Source organism: Felis catus, chromosome E1 (genome assembly GCF_018350175.1).
Source record: "Felis catus isolate Fca126 chromosome E1, F.catus_Fca126_mat1.0, whole genome shotgun sequence".
In the NCBI taxonomy this organism is placed as follows: Eukaryota; Metazoa; Chordata; class Mammalia; order Carnivora; family Felidae; genus Felis; species Felis catus.
In genome coordinates, this window is record NC_058381.1 from 55,861,065 (window position 1) to 55,876,229 (window position 15,165).

The window sequence follows — 15,165 nt, forward strand, 5'->3', positions numbered from 1 at the left end:
CTCCCCTCTAGTCAGGACCTCTGAACCTGAAAGCGCCAGAGCAACATGCCCAAGGATGGACAGGGGTTTCCTACTCTCCCGCCCGCAGCACTCGGCGTTTAATTCCGCCAGGCTCCCAGAGGGACGATTTTAGCTACAGTCTAGCGCGCAGTGCAGCCAATAAGAAGCCAGGAATCTCCACCCGCCTCGGATTTCAACCAATCGGCGCCCAGAACTTTAGCCTGCTAGCGGCGTTCCTGTTGTCCGAGAAAGGAGGCAAGCCCCCTTAGAGTTGCCAGCAACGGACATGGCCGCGGCCCCTGGAGGAGGGGACGTGAAGTGAGGAGGGGGCTGGGAGGGAAGAGGACGCGAGCAAGGAAGACAGCCCCCTGGGCCCGGGTAAGTACGAGAAGGCCAGTGGCCCGAAGCAAGGGGAGCAGGGAAGCAAGGGGGCGTGGGGCTCGGCCTTCGACGTCCTCTGGATTCTTGGCCAAGGAGAGAGGAGTCTGGGGTCTGCACCCAGGAAATGGCCTCGGGGGATCTCTTCGAAGGGGGAGTCAAGGGACGGGCTCTTGCCTCCAGCTCCTGGCCATTTCCTTTCCCCAGGTGCTCACACTTGTCCTTGGTCCTGGCTTGGCCCCTTGGGGGTCCCGCGTCAGATCGAAGCCTCCTGCCAACAAAGAACCCTGCCCCAGGTTTGTGGTGGCTGGGCCCTGGCGCAGGGGGACTTCCAGCGCCGAAGCCCAGTGTATTTACAGGCCTCTGGGGGCCCACACCCCCAGCCCCAGTTCAGACCGTTGTCCCCGCTGCGCGCGCTCTCTGCTGCTGCCCGGGCCCTCGTGCTGACCGCGTCCCGTGTCCAGGTGGATGGAACCGGATGGGGCTAAACCCTGAGCGGCGACGGTGCAGTTTGGGCATGCCCTGCCTTTTTTTTTTTTTTTTTTTCTTTTCTTTTCTTTCCGTCTTTCCAGAAACGTTTAAAGACTCCTTAGAAGCAACTATAGGAACACAGTACTTGTCATCCTGCAAACCGACTGCTGTGCTGTGCCCTCCTTCCCCTGCCGCACACCCCAGAAGTCCAGTCTCGCAGTCCCTCGCGTGCCACGGCGTGAGCCCCTGCCGGGTGCCCGGTGCCAGATGCCAGGGAAACCTTGCCCTTTCATTGGTGTGGAACCACAGGCTGCACTTTGGCGTGTTCGTTGATTTTGGTCACGTGCTGCTACATCCCACACTCTCTTCCGAGTTTTTGTGTGGCTCTAGGGAAAAAAAAAAAAAAAAAGGAGGAAGCCTTGCACTGAAATCTGTTTCCCTTCAGGCATGTAATTTTAGCTTTGGAGATGTTAGTTTTCTCATGCTTTGTTCACACACTCAGCTTCAGTGACATCCTTCAGTTATTCCCCGGGCACCCTTAGACGACGGAAGTGGGGAAGGAGGAGCTGTAATGTTTTTATTTTACAAATGTGGAGAGTAACTTTTGGGAGGGGCAAAGGGGCGGGGCCGAGGTCACCTGGAGCCAGGACTGGAACTCTGAGGTCCAGATGCTTCAGTTCTTTATCCACTACACCAGTTGTTTCCTAGGTGAGATTGAGAAATCAAGTTCCTTAACTTCTCTGAGCTTCTTGCAGGGTGATTGAGGGCCTTAATCGAGAAAGTATACGGAGGATCTCTATCGATAGGTGTATATATAGCATAGGTACCAGCGCTTACTAGGTTGTTAATACATGTTTGCATTTGTTATTTGTAAGTAACCAACAGGTAGTTCACTGGCGGATTTCTTGCATTAATATTTATTGTGGTCTTTCTATATGGAGCCAAATGATTTCAGTGATTCTCAGTTGAGAGAGCAGGAAGGGATGGAGGCAAAGCATCGTAACCTCTTCCTCCATTTTGGCGGAACTGTTGTGTTATTGTAGTGTTACTGACAGGGATATGTCTCCTATAAGAACAGTGTAGAGGCAGAAAGAGGTTGGGAACCACTGCAGAAGAAATACTACTGTGGTATGTCTCTGTGGTAATCTTGGCAAAAGAAGGGCTGATCTTCGTATTCCAACAGGTGGTTTTAATTTTTTTTTTTTTTTAAGCAATGGCACAGATAAGGCACATCATCTGAAGAGTCAAATAAAAATGGTCCATGGGATAAAAAAGTTTGAAAATCACTCTAAAGATCAGAACACATCAGAATGTAGCCTATTATGAACCCTGGAACAGGGGCAGCGTGTTCAAATAAAATCCACAAATTATCTGCAAGTCTTATATTGGCTGCCCTGTTAGCTTTAACATCCTTGCTCACTGGTTCTTTTTGTTAGAACTTCAAATAGAGAAACTGGTGGATACCACGGAGCCGCTTCCTTGACCGGGGAGGTGAAGTACAAACCATCCCCTTGATAATCAGCCTCCAAACAATTGAGAGTTAACTGCCCTTGAACTCCCCCCCACCCCCACCCCTACCCTGCCCCTTGTTTGTGGTGACCCGACATCAGAAGATTAGACCGGGAGAGCCAGGGCTGGGCGGTGAGATGGAAGAAAACAGAAAGCCCTTCACAATTCTATTTTGAGAAGTTGCTAGGGAGTGCCAGCTCCAAGTGTTGAGAATCAGCCTTTTGGAAAGCTTAACTCCTGCTGAACTAATGAGAAGTGAAGGTCACAGTACTTTGGTTCTGTCCCACTGCCCTTTCCCTAATGTTGGGCTTGGGAAACAGTGTCTATGAGGAGGGGGAAGGGCGCTAATGTAAATACTACCTAAGCCCAAGGCTTTACTGAACCTTACCTGGTGAGTTGAGTCTGAGCTCTCACAGTAGTGAGTTGGAAAGACACAAAACCTCTAAACCCATTCCTGGTGTTCCAAGCGAGAAAGTCCCAGGTCACGGTTGGCACTTCTCCGCTGGTAAATGTGTGTCAATATTTTTTATCTTGTTATCGTGTCAGTGTTGTTTCCTTGAGAGTGTCTTTCTTTACCTAAAAGCTAGGTTCCTTTAAAAATATTGTTTGAACCCTGGTTTCCAAGCCTGGATTTGTTTCTAGTAGCACAGGTGAGCTAAAGGGTAGGTCAAAGCTGTGACAGGAATGTTTTTCTTCCGGAACTGACGCGCCAGCCAGAACGTGTGGTTTGGTGATCAGGGGTTTGTATAATAATAAGCTTCGCCTGTGGCTGCTGAGACAGTAGTAAACAGTATTGGTCACATGGTGTGGCAAGTAGGGCAAGTAGGGCAAGGGCCAGATTTAAACCCGGCCTGATGCCTGCCTCAAGCTTGGCGCATCTCACGCTGATTGCTTTGGGTTTCCCTAGCTCCAAAGACCAAAGTGGTGGGGGAGTCAGGGGTGCCCAAGGGAAGGAGACCCTTCCAGGGCTTACAGCAGCCTTTGGGAAACCAGAAATCTCAGTGTAATTATATGAACCCAGTTGTTTTTTCTTTTTAAATGTTTATTTATTTTTGAGAGAGTGAGCAAGAGAGTAGGGGAGGGGCAGAGAAGGAGGGAGAAGGAGGATCCAAAGTGGGCTGTGTGCTGACAGTAGAGAGCCAGAGAGCCTGATGCAGGGCTTGAACTCGTGAATCTTGAGATCATGACTTGAGCCGAAGGCCGACACTTAACTGACTGAGCCACCCAGGTGCCCCTGAACCCCGTTTTATTAATTTCAGGATCCTTTTGAAAAAGAAATTCATGATAGCAATATTCCTTAGTAGGGAGGTGAACAGAAAAATATTGGGAAGTACTTGGAAAAGATACATACTGGAGAGAAAATCAAAGACGTGTTTAAAAGAGCATAAATATCCCTGAAGTTGACATGGAACTCAAAAGGGGGAGTATTGCTTAGTAACATAAGCCAGATCTAATTGCAAAATCAGAATCAGAAGTTGGTGGGTTTTTTTTTTATTGTGATAAAATCGATCATTTTATTTTTTATTTTTTTTAATGTTTATTTTTGAGAGACAGTGCATGTGCACACGTGCACACACATGCATGATTGGGGGAGAGGCAGACAGGGAGAGAGAGAATCCCAAGCAGGCTCTGCGAGGGGACTTGAACCTGATATGGGACTTGAACCTGAGGCAAAATCAAGAGTTGGATGCTTGGGGTGCCTGGGTGGCTCACTCAGGCGTCTGACTTCAGCTCAGGTTATGATCTCGTGGTCCATGAGTTTGAGCCCCACATCGGGCTCTGTGCTGACAGCTTGGACCCTGGATCCTGCCTCAGATTCTGCGTCTCCCTCTCTCTCTGCCCCTCCCCTGCTTGTGCTCTGTCTCTGTCTCTCTCTCTCTCAAAAATAAATAAACATTAAAAAAAATTTTTTTTTAAAAAGAGGAAAGAAATCTAAACCAAAGTCACAAAGATTTTCTTTTATGTACTTTTAGAAATTTTGTATTTTTACATTTAGGTGTAGGATCCATTTTTAGTTAGTTTTTGTATATAGTGCAAGCTGTATTTCCAAGTCCTTTTTTTTTATCTCAGTGTTCAATTTTTCCAGTATAGTCTGTTGAAAAGACTTTTCTCCACTGAATTGCCTTTGCAGCCTTCTCAAAAATCAATTGACCAAATATATCTGGATCTATTTCTGGATTCTCTATTACCAGGCCAATACCACACTGCCTTGATTGCTGTGGCTTTACAAACCTTGAAGTTGGATGGTGAAAGCCTTCCAAACTTTGTTCTTTTGCGGTAGTCTAATGTGAATGTCTCTTATTACAAGTGGAACTGAGCATCTTTTCATATGTAGAAGCTGCTGGATTTCTTGATCTCTCAGGGTTAGAAGACATTATAAAAGGTTATTCCTTTCTTACTTGCTCCCTGATGTATTTATTATCTCCATAATTTCCCAGCCTCTGCTTGGATCCTTCCGGTGCTGGGGAGCTCGTTGCCTTTCAGGGCAGCCTGTTCCATTTTTGTATACAGTTCTAATTATGTAAAAGATATCACTCATGTTGAGTCCCAGTCTGTCCCCCCTGGAGTAAGTCTGGCCCTCCATTCCTGTGGCAGCCATTGTGTCCTTCTAGACGGCTCTTACCAAGTGTGCTTTGGCCAAGTGGCTGATCCTTTCCAGCATTTCTCATATCAGAATTTCCTCAGCCTTTCTGCTGCTGTCAGAAAGCTCCCCACTTTTGTCAGTGTGCGTGATGGACAAATGAACAAAATATTCCAGGTGTGCTCCGATAGGTACAAAAATCAGACTTACCTCTCTGTTTTTGGGGGGTGTGGCATGTTGATTAATTAACATGTCTGTTAATGCAGCCTAACTGGAATGAGCTTGGGGTGGCCATGTCACCTGTATTGAAATTGCACTTAATCAAGCCACTTAGAGTAGTTTTACACAATAGTTTTTGCTGTTTAGTTATTTTTGAGAGAGAGAGGGGGCGGGGGTGGGGGAGGGAGGACAGAGGATCCGAATCAGGCTCCAAGCTATGAGCACAGAGCCTGATGCAGGGCTCGAACTCATGAACTGTGAGATCATGACCTGAGCTGAAATCAGTAGCCGGCCGCTTAATCGACTGAGCCACCCACGCGCCCCTATACAATAGTTTTTGAGCCTCAGCGTAGGACATAATATCGAATCTATTACAGTTAAATTGAATCTGTTAGGTGCAGCCTGTTGACATCTTCTTGGATCTTGACTTTTATCTTGTTTCCGGATTTATGCTATCTGAGATTAGCACACCATCTGTTTTCTCACCCAAGTCATTGATAAAAATATTGATTAGGATGCCACCAAGGAGAGAACCCTGAGGCTTGTTATTAAAAACCTCCTTCCAGCTGAACATCAATCCATCAGTTAGTACCCTTTGGGCACAGCTATTCAGCTGAACACAAGTCCCCCGCATTGTGTTTTCTGGGTGTTGGGTATGGCTGGACTATAAGCAGAGCTAATGAAGATTGTATTGGAAGGGATTAGAAGGACAGCCAACTCCTCAGCTCGCCCTCCGCCTGAACCTTGGGCATCCGCTTAGCTCTTTTTGATGCCGGATCTGAACTTGGCACCAGGAAGCATCCGTCCCTTTGTTTCCATGGCTACTATGCTGCCTTTGTCTAGATACTCGTCATGGCAAACCAAAATTACTGTAATTTTCGTCTACCTCTTCTGCCTATAATTTCTTTCCCTTCCCCCTCTGATCCGTTCTCTACCCTCTTAAAATACTGGGACCTGCTCAGAAACCTTCAGCGACTCCCCAGGGTCACTTTGTTTTGGCCTTCAAGCACCTATGCATTTCAGCTCCTGATTCCCCTCTCTATGTGGCCTTTCATTTCTTCTTACTTAGGTCTTCTGCTCTAATCGAACAGATCAGATCACCGTCTTTCAAAAAAGGCTCTGTCCATTTCTTCCTTGGTGCCTTTGTTGAGACTCCTTGTTCTCCCTCTTCTCACCCTTAAACTTTTCTGAGTGCACCACTTGGGTCTTGGCTTCTTCCAGGAAGGGATCCCTGGCCCCGCCAGCCTCCATTTGCAATTCTCATTTGGTATCTCAATGCCAGTGTGAATATTTAGTTATGTTTTCTCATAATATTCAAAACCTGGCTATAGTATAAATCCCTCTATGGAAGGGACCATATCTTAGACTTTTGTCAAAGCAGGACCATTCCGTACGCTTAGTAAATATATACAGTTATTATGTGCAGTAGGCACTTGATAAATGTTCACTTCCCTCATCAACCCTTCTCTTTTATATCCACCATATCTTGCGTGTGCTAGGCATTTTTGAGCTTGGTAGAGCTGATTAGTTGGATCTCAGATCCCACCTTACTTTTTAGAAATGAACTCTACTGGGGCGCCTGGGTGGCGCAGTCGGTTAAGCGTCCGACTTCAGCCAGGTCACGATCTCGCGGTCCGTGAGTTTGAGCCCCGCATCAGGCTCTGGGCTGATGGCTCAGAGCCTGGAGCCTGTTTCCGATTCTGTGTCTCCCTCTCTCTCTGCCCCTCCCCCGTTCATGCTCTGTCTCTCTCTGTCCCAAAAATAAATAAACGTTGAAAAAAAAAAAAACAGAAATGAACTCTACTGACGCAATATTTCCACAAGATAGGATGCACCTATTTAAGTATGTAGTTCAAAGAGTTTTGACAAAACTGTACACCCTCGTAACTGCCACCCACAGTCAAGATATTGAACAAAAGACCCCTATGCCCTTTGCAGTCTTTCCCCCCCCATGACCCTAGGCAACCCCTTCCCTGCTTATTGTCACCATAGATTAATTTCACCTGTTCTCAATTTTATATAATGGGATCATATGCTATGTGCTCTTTTGTGCTTCTTTCACTCAGCAAATGTTTTTGAGATTCAGCCACATTGTTGTATGTATCAGTCACTCCTCTGTTTGGTCACTCCTTCTGGGCAGAATTCCATTGTATGGATATACCACAGTTCATTCACATGTGAACAGACATTTGGGTTGTTTCCAGTTTTTGGCTATTTTGAATAAAGATGCTATGAACATTTGTATACAGTTCTTTTTGAAGAAGTATGTTTTCATTACTAGGATATATAGTGAATGTATACTTAACTTTCTTAGAAACTGCCAAAATGTTTTCCAGAGTGATTGTACCATGTTACATTGCCATCAACAATTTATAGGTTCATATCCTCACCAACACTAAATATTGTCAGTCTTTTTCATTTTAGGTATTCCAATAGGGTATGTATGGGTATTAATATTGATAAACATGAATATATTAATATAAATTTTAGCATTTAATTATTTAAACATTAAATGTTAATATTGAGTCTTCCAATCTATGAACATGGTATATCTCTCCATTTATTTAGGTCTTTATTTCTCTCAATAGTGTATAGGCCATATATAATAATTTTTAATGTTTATTTATTTATTTTTGAGAGAGAGAGAGAGAGAGAGAGAGAACAAGCAGGGGAGGGGCAGAGAGAGAGAGAGACAGAATCTGAAGGAGGCTTCAGGCTCCAAGCTGTCAACACAGAGTCCGATGTGGGGCTCAAATCCACAAACTGTGAGATCATGACCTGAGCCGAAGTCGGATGCTTAATTGACTGAGCCAACCAGGGGCCCCTTACATATATATTTTAAAAAGTCATCCCTAAGTATTTTTGTGGGTTTTTTTTTTTTTTTTGGTGCTATTGTAAGTGATATTGAAAGTGTCCTATTTTTCTATATTTCATTATAGCACGTACAAATTTAATTTATATTTGTATTTTGTATTTTGACCTGTATCTTGTAACCTTGCACACTTATATGTTCTATTCCTTAGAATTTTTTCATATATTATCTAGCCTTCTGCAAATAAAGACAGTTTCACATATTTCTTTACAATCTTTATGCCTTTCATTTCTTTTCCTTTTTTTTTTTTTTTAAGTGAGCTCTAGGCCCAGTGTGGGGCTTGAACTCATGACTCCGAGATCAAGAGTTGTACGCTCTACTGACTGAGCCAGCCAGGCACCCCTGTTCTCCTTACTTCTGAGTCTTTATTCTTTATCTAGGTGGCACTTTGTTCATATTTCTTGTTTCTTGGTGATAGTAATGGCAAGTATTTATTAACACCTACCATATGCTAAATACTGTACTAGACCCTTTGCATATAATATTTTATGTAATTCTTGTTCCTTCTTTGTGAAATAGGCATCATTCTATGAACAAGGACCCTGAGGCTCAGAGAGACAAGTAATTTGCCAAGGTGATTTGGCAGTTGATACATGTTGGAGCCAGGATTTGAACCAGGGGTATTTGGCTTTGAAGCCTGTGCTTTCTTTCACGTTGGACGAGGGGTAGAACTGGCCCTTTAAGGATCTAGCTGCTGGTTTCAGATCAGGCAGTTGAGGACCATTCTTTCCCAGAATCCCATGTATGGAATGATGGGAAAACAGAGACTCTTAGAAAAATGTCCTGCTCCTGGCTGCCCTCTCTGAACACTGTGGTTCCAGCTGGCCGCAAAGTTATTTCACTCTCGTTGTGTTGGCAGAAGGAGTTAAGCACAATCCCCATCTGGCTTCTGGTGCCTTGTTCTGTGTGGCAACTACCTCATCCAGCCCCTGCTGGGATGGGGCGTATGGGGAGCTTGCTCTGTACGCTGTACTTGTAAACATGGCCTGGGCTGCGTGAGTCAGAGCGGCCTTGGGGAGACGTGGATTCAGCCGCTCAGGATCCCATTTCAGTTGGCTGCCAAGGACCAAATGTCACTGCACTGCGAGGCCTCTTCCAGTGTCACTGTCTGTCTCTGACCCTCGGGGGCTGGCTCACTCCGCTCTGAAAGCCTCGGCTGCAAAGGCAGGCGTAGGGAGAGGCGTGGAAGCACAGACGCGTGAGGTCAGCCCTGGTGCTGCCATGAGAGGAATCACACGGGGTCCTAGAGTGGAGTGGGTGGCTGCAGAGCCTAGGCCTCCTGGCTGGGGTCCCCTGGACACAGCTTTTTTTTTGTTTCTAGACAGCTCTTTTATGGATCATTTCTCCCGGGCTTCTGACCAGCTCCTCTTAACAAGGCTTTGCTATAGGCCCCAGAAAGAACTGCCCTGGTCAGCAGGTTGGTGCTTACTCCACAAGGAGTCACTGGGCACCAAACCAGATTACTCAGTGGCACCCTACCCAAACACTCCCTGGTCTGAAACCTTTACAGTGTGCCGGCTGCCAGGATGGATGGGTGACAGTCAGGGGTTGTGTGGGGAGGTAGGGCTAGTCTTCATTTTCCAGATTGTCGTCGAGATCGGATCACCCGTCCTGGTAGGTGTGTGCCCGGGTGCCCGTTGAGCGCTGCCCTATCAGCAAAGCACACGAGAGGTTCGGCTACGTGACACGTGGGCACGTGTGTGTGGACACGTGTGTGGGCATGTATGTGCGGGCATACATGTACGTGGGGGGGGGGCGTGTTTGTGGGCATGTGGGGGGATTCCAGTTACCTTAATGCTCACTTTTATTTATTTATTTGTTAAAAAAAATTTTTTTATTTTAAATCTTAAGTAGGTTCCATGCCCAATGTGGGGCTTGAACTCACGACCCTGATATCAACAGTTGCATGCTCTACTGACTGAGCCAGCCAGGCGCCCCCTAACTTTTATTTATTCTTAAAATGAATGAATGAATGACTTTCCCTGATCTTTTTTTTTTTTTTAAGTGTTTATTTATTTAAGTAATCTCTACACCCAACGCGCAGCTCAAATTCAAAACTGAGCCAGCCGGGTATCCCTAATCTTTACTTTCTAAAAAGCTGAGAAATCAACGTTTTTCCTGCTTGCCGGAAGTCTGTGAGTTAGAGTACATGCGGAGCAAAACATAGTGTGCCTCCGAAAATGAGGGCTCACAGAGGGGAAACTTCACCCCTCCGGCGTGGCCTGGGCAGGACCGGCCGGGCTCTGGTGCCCAGGGATCAAGTCTTTGCCATGTAGTGCTCTGTTGTATAAACGACACCATCGTGTTTCTTAGTAGCTGCTTGTTCAACAACCTGGACTCACGGGATCTCTTCCGTCTTTCTCCCCAGATGCCGTGACTGTGACAGAGTCACTGGGCCTTGTACATGCTGGGGAGGAGCCTTCCTTTTGGGGGTGATCACATTCATCTGGGCATGCCTGCAGTACTCTGGGCCCATGGATCTGAAGGAGAAGCACGTGGTAGGCCATGCTCGGTTCCCTTATGGGTATTGTCTGTGTGCCTCTGTTGGACTCTCCCTACTTGTGTTTGCCTGGGGGGGGCGGTCCTCACTGGGGGAGGCTTTAAGCCAAAAGTGACAGGGGGTGTGTGGCTCTGAGGATTGGGGTACGGGATGGTGACCCCCCCCGAGAGGGTGCTGTCGCTGGGCTGGGAAGCACTCTGGGAGCCGGGAGCACAGGACAAGGGGTCGACCAGTTAGCGCAGCAGCATGGGAGCAGGTTTCTGATTTGGGTTGGCGCCAAGCCAGTCTTCCACTTCTTGCCCAGGGGTGTGTAATTTCGTTGGTTTGCTCTTTGTAGGGCTCTGCCCCAACCTGCTGAGCCATGTTGAGTACTGTTGGGCACCCTCTCTGTGGTTAGAGAAGAGCTCCCCAGTCAGACTCCAAACACAGCTGCGTAACCAGCTGGAGGTGAGAGCCAGGAGGCCCAGGCATCTGCGAGGTCGGCCCCCCCCTTCCTCCTCATTGCCTGACGCAGGTACACCTCCCAGCCTCCAGGTACACTGCCTTCTCCTGGCATCGGTCTGCCGTCAATCAGAGTATCCCTCTCCCGTGACGGAGACCACCCCGGCAGAGGTCCTTCCGTCTCTTGCCTGGACTTCTGCCACAGCTTCCCACGGGTCCCTCTGTCTCTGATCTCCTTCCTCCACTTGCTGTCAGACGAAGGTATCCAGAATGCAGAGATGGCCTTTTGTCCCCTCTGCTTAAAAGTCACCAGTGGGTCCACACCACCTGCTGAAACCTTGGGTGCGGTGGGCAGAGCCCTCTGTAATCCACTGCTGCCTGTTGGCCCAGTGTCCCTAGCCTCCCCTGCCATGGTCTTTAGCACTAGTAATTCTGAATGCTTCAGAGTTTGGGCACACCGTCCACGTTTAAGCTCCTATTTTTTTTTTTCCTGACAAACTCCTGCTATTCTTTCTTCAAGAGCCATCACCTTCTCCTGATAAGTCCTCCCTCCCCTCCAGAGGACCCTCTTTCCAGCAGTCATTGTCCCTCCGCCACTGTGCCCACCATGCGGTATTGAAACAATCTGTCTGTCCCACTTGATCCCAGTGTCCCTGGCTCCTAGCATAGAGCCTGGCATGCAGCAAAGGCTTAGGAAATATTTATCAGCTTGAACTTATGGATAGTGATCTTCCTGCCAAAGAGATCTTGGAAGGTCTGGAGAGGGAGCTGTGGGTCTGCACGCTGGGTCCCTGGTGGAGCCTGGCTGACTGCTGGCTCGTTCAGCTCCAGGCTTCACATGCCTCTGGGCCAGCTGTGGAAGAGCTTGTAGGCCTGAACTTGAAGCAGGTATGTTCAGCGTCCTGTTCACAGATACCTCTGGCTGCTCTCCAGGGGTCCATCCTAGTAGGATTGGCACAGAGGGAAAGCTACTAGCCTGGCTGCAAGGCTGCTGTATACAGCTGTAAGAGCTGTGCACTGTTCAATTCCAGGGAGCACACCCTTGAAGCTTTGATATTGTGTGATGTGGTGGCCTGCCTGGGTGAGGCTGAGTGTCTCAAAACAGGACGGTGTTGTCCTCTGGTTCCAGCATGTTGCTGAAACACCAGGTTTCTAGTGAGTTGGGGAAACAAAGTTCTGTGATCCAGCCAGCGGGCTGGCTTCTCTCTCGAGCCTGAGTAAGAACACTTGAGAGCCCAAGATGGTTAGGTCTCAGGGGTCATTTTTCCTAGAGAATTTTTCTTTATTCTCGTCTTTGTCCTTCTGGAGAGATGAGTCCTGTCCTAGAAACATCATCAGCTGCATTCATGGAACCCTTCCTTTGGGTTGGTGGAGCTCTAGGCCATGGGGAGGTAGCCCCTGGCTTGGAGACACTTACAGTCCAGCTGAGGAACTGACAGTACAAGCAGTTAAGAAATAGAACTGGACACGGTTTCTACCGGAGGCGCCTCCTCGTGAGTTGTATACATGGGCTTGTAAAGTTCACCCCGGGTGGCCTCCAAGAGTCAGGGCTTCTCGGAGGCATGGGAACAAAGAGAGCTGGATGGCAGAGGTTGATGGAAAGGGCCTGTCGTCCCCTGGCTGTAGCCCAGGATCAGCTTGGCTGTTGCCGGTTGATTTTTTTCTCCCCCCGCTCCCCTTCATGACCTACTGGTCCTCATTGTCCCCGTCAGAACCTTATCTCCTCGGTTCCCGGTCCGCTGTGGAGGAGGTGCTGTGGCAGTGAGCGCCTGGGCTTCTGTTTCTTGGGTGCAGCGATCCCTTTTCACTTGCTGAGGCTGGCAGTGTGGCAGGGGGCGGGGTGGGAGAGGGCCTCACTGGGGTCCCGCTGAGCCGCTGGCTTAGACCCTATGAGCTGTTCTTTCCAGGGCCCATCGCACAGCAGGGAGAGTGCTTGCTTAGTTGTGGTGCCCACAGAGCAGGGCCCTGGCAGAAAGCTAAGGGAAAGTGTCTCCTGGGAGCAGGGGACAGGGGGATGCCAGTCTCTTCCTGGCGGTTTGCTAAGGCTACAGCCCACTGCACTGCTGCCTCCTCCACCCCCTGGCCTGCACCTCGCGGAGACTTCCCGCCCTTAACCTCTGGACTGCCTGGCCCCTCCTTTTCTGCTCCTGTTCAGATCTGGATTTGGCAGAGGAGGGGGGTGGGTAGGGGGCTGCGCTGGGTGGGGGGAGGAGAGAGGCGGACTTGAACTCAGCCGAGGCTCTCTCTTCCCCTCCCTGCAGCTGGAGATGGTGGAGATGGTGTTGTTGGTGTTGTCTAGGAAACAGGGCCCTGGAGAAAAGTGTTCAGGCTCTCTAGTTATTGGACCTGTTGGGCTGCTTCCTCTCCCTTGGGGTTTTACAGCCCCTTCCTAAAGGTGGCCTGGACGCAGGCTGAGAAATTTGCGGTCCACTCCCAAGGCCTTTTGAGGGTCTGCGCTGAGAGCTGCCCGTGTGTCAAATTCGGGGTCCCAGTGCTCGTGGAGCCCCAGGTCACTGGCTGGGAGATGAGGGCCCATGTCCGCAGGGGTCTCCTGTCCCAGAAGCTCTTTGGCAGGTATGTCTGAATGTGACTGCGTGATTATCAGCTGCTGGCCCATCTCTGCTGTTGGGGTTCCTCGCCCCAACCTGGTGGGAAGCTGTTAGGTCTTAGGTATTGGAATCCTCAGAAGCCCTTCCTGTCTGCTGGCTCCTCCCCGTTCAGCTGGATTCTTCCACTGGATTCTTCCGCCTGATTCCGGGCCCCCTGCTCTGCCTCTTAGAAGCCACTGCTCCAGGCTTCTCAATGGCCTGTCCTTCCCCTCCACACGGATGTGCTGCTATTAATAACTGGCAAGTCCCCCCTCCCCTCCTTCCTGCAGCTAGAACTGTGGGAAGAGCTGTTGCTGGCGTGGCTCCGTTCGGGGAGTCTCTGAGTGATTTGGGGGAGCTCTCATGGATGGCGGGCGCCCACCTTGCCCAGTGAGTTGGGGGCTAAGGAGAGGTGGTCTGGGGAGAGAGTCCAGGTACCCCTGGGTGCCACGGTTGCCCCCAGGTTCCAGCAGCCACCTCCTGCACGGCCTCTCCTCCCCATGCATGCACAGCCCCTTGGCCGCGGGTGCCCCTCCACTCACCCCTCGGTGGCCTCTGATGAATGGACCGAGCTCCTGGGCATCTGGCAGAGCATCTACAAACTTTCTCCTCTCAGCCGGGCTCCTCCCTCCCCCCTGCTCGCCTCTCCCTCCCTCCCACGGCGCTGTTGCAGCACTGCCTCCTCCTCCCTCCCTAAATCTGCAGCGTGACTGGAAATAGGCTGAATTAATCAGCAGGCTGAAGCTCCACTCTGCACGGATCCGGATCCGCTGCGGCTCCAGCTCCTAGCTCCCCAGCCCTCGCCTCTCTTTCTCTCTCCTCTCACCCTCTCCCTCTCCCCCTTCCTGTCTCTTCTCCTCTCTGCTTGAGGGTGGCGGTGGAAGTTCTGTAGTTGACTTCTGTGGCTCAGGCTCTACCCCATGCTCTTTAAGCAGACAGAGCTATGGATGCCCCATCGGGGCAAATGCACCAAAGTGAGTATATGCCAACTTGGTTTTACATTTCTGTTACAAACGCCTTGTTCTCTGCTTTGGGTGCACGGCTTTGACTTAGCAATTTGCGCCAGTCTTGAAGGTGGGTGCCGAACCACAGGCAGCTAAGATTATGAGGTAGCTGGGACTGAGGAAGGAGGCTGAGAATGGGAACCACAATGCCCGTGTGTCCAGGGAGCTGCCAGCCAGGCTTCCGAGGCACCCAGAGTGGGACTGGAGCTGAATGTCCCAGTGGGACATCCTATCGAGTTATGCTGGGACCTGGGTCTCCATGCACAGGTGACGGGAAGCCCTGGGCCTGGAAGCCACCCCTCCTTGGGGCCAGCAAGGGGGCTTTTTTTTTTTTTTTTTTTTTTCCCCGGATCACATGGGTCATTGAGGTGGGAGCAACCAGGGCCAGGCTGATTTCTTCCTCAGTCTGGGTGGTCGCAGGAGGAAGAAGATGGGTCGATGGGTCGAAGTGCCAAGGTCAGCATGCGCCCGGAAGAGGAAGAAGCTTGAGGCTTTGCTTTGCCTGGCTGAAGACAAGGCTGATTTGTGTCTGGCCATGCTCAGAAGAGATTTATCGTGGCTACTAAAAAGGACCAGCTTCAGTGTGGGTCCCCTCCCCACCT

General features: G+C 49.5%; 1 protein-coding gene across 14 annotated transcripts in view; it reads left to right on the forward strand.

Annotated features, from left to right (window-relative positions):
* The first annotated feature begins 220 nt into the window (after positions 1-220).
* Positions 221-15,165, forward strand: part of TMEM94 (transmembrane protein 94) — a 33,796-nt gene continuing 18,851 nt past the window's right edge. For 4 of the 14 annotated variants that reach the window (XM_045044105.1, XM_045044106.1, XM_045044108.1 and 1 more), the window contains exons 1-4: positions 231-378; positions 586-674; positions 10,399-10,528; positions 10,868-10,977. In XM_045044105.1, the coding sequence (XP_044900040.1) occupies positions 10,435-10,528; positions 10,868-10,977 (204 nt within the window). In that variant the 5' untranslated portion in view covers positions 231-378; positions 586-674; positions 10,399-10,434. Of the gene's footprint in view, positions 379-585; positions 675-10,398; positions 10,529-10,867; positions 10,978-13,907; positions 13,950-14,267; positions 14,534-15,165 lie in introns of those variants that run through there. The other 10 variants (XM_045044110.1, XM_045044111.1, XM_045044120.1 and 7 more) reach the window with 7 other exon arrangements.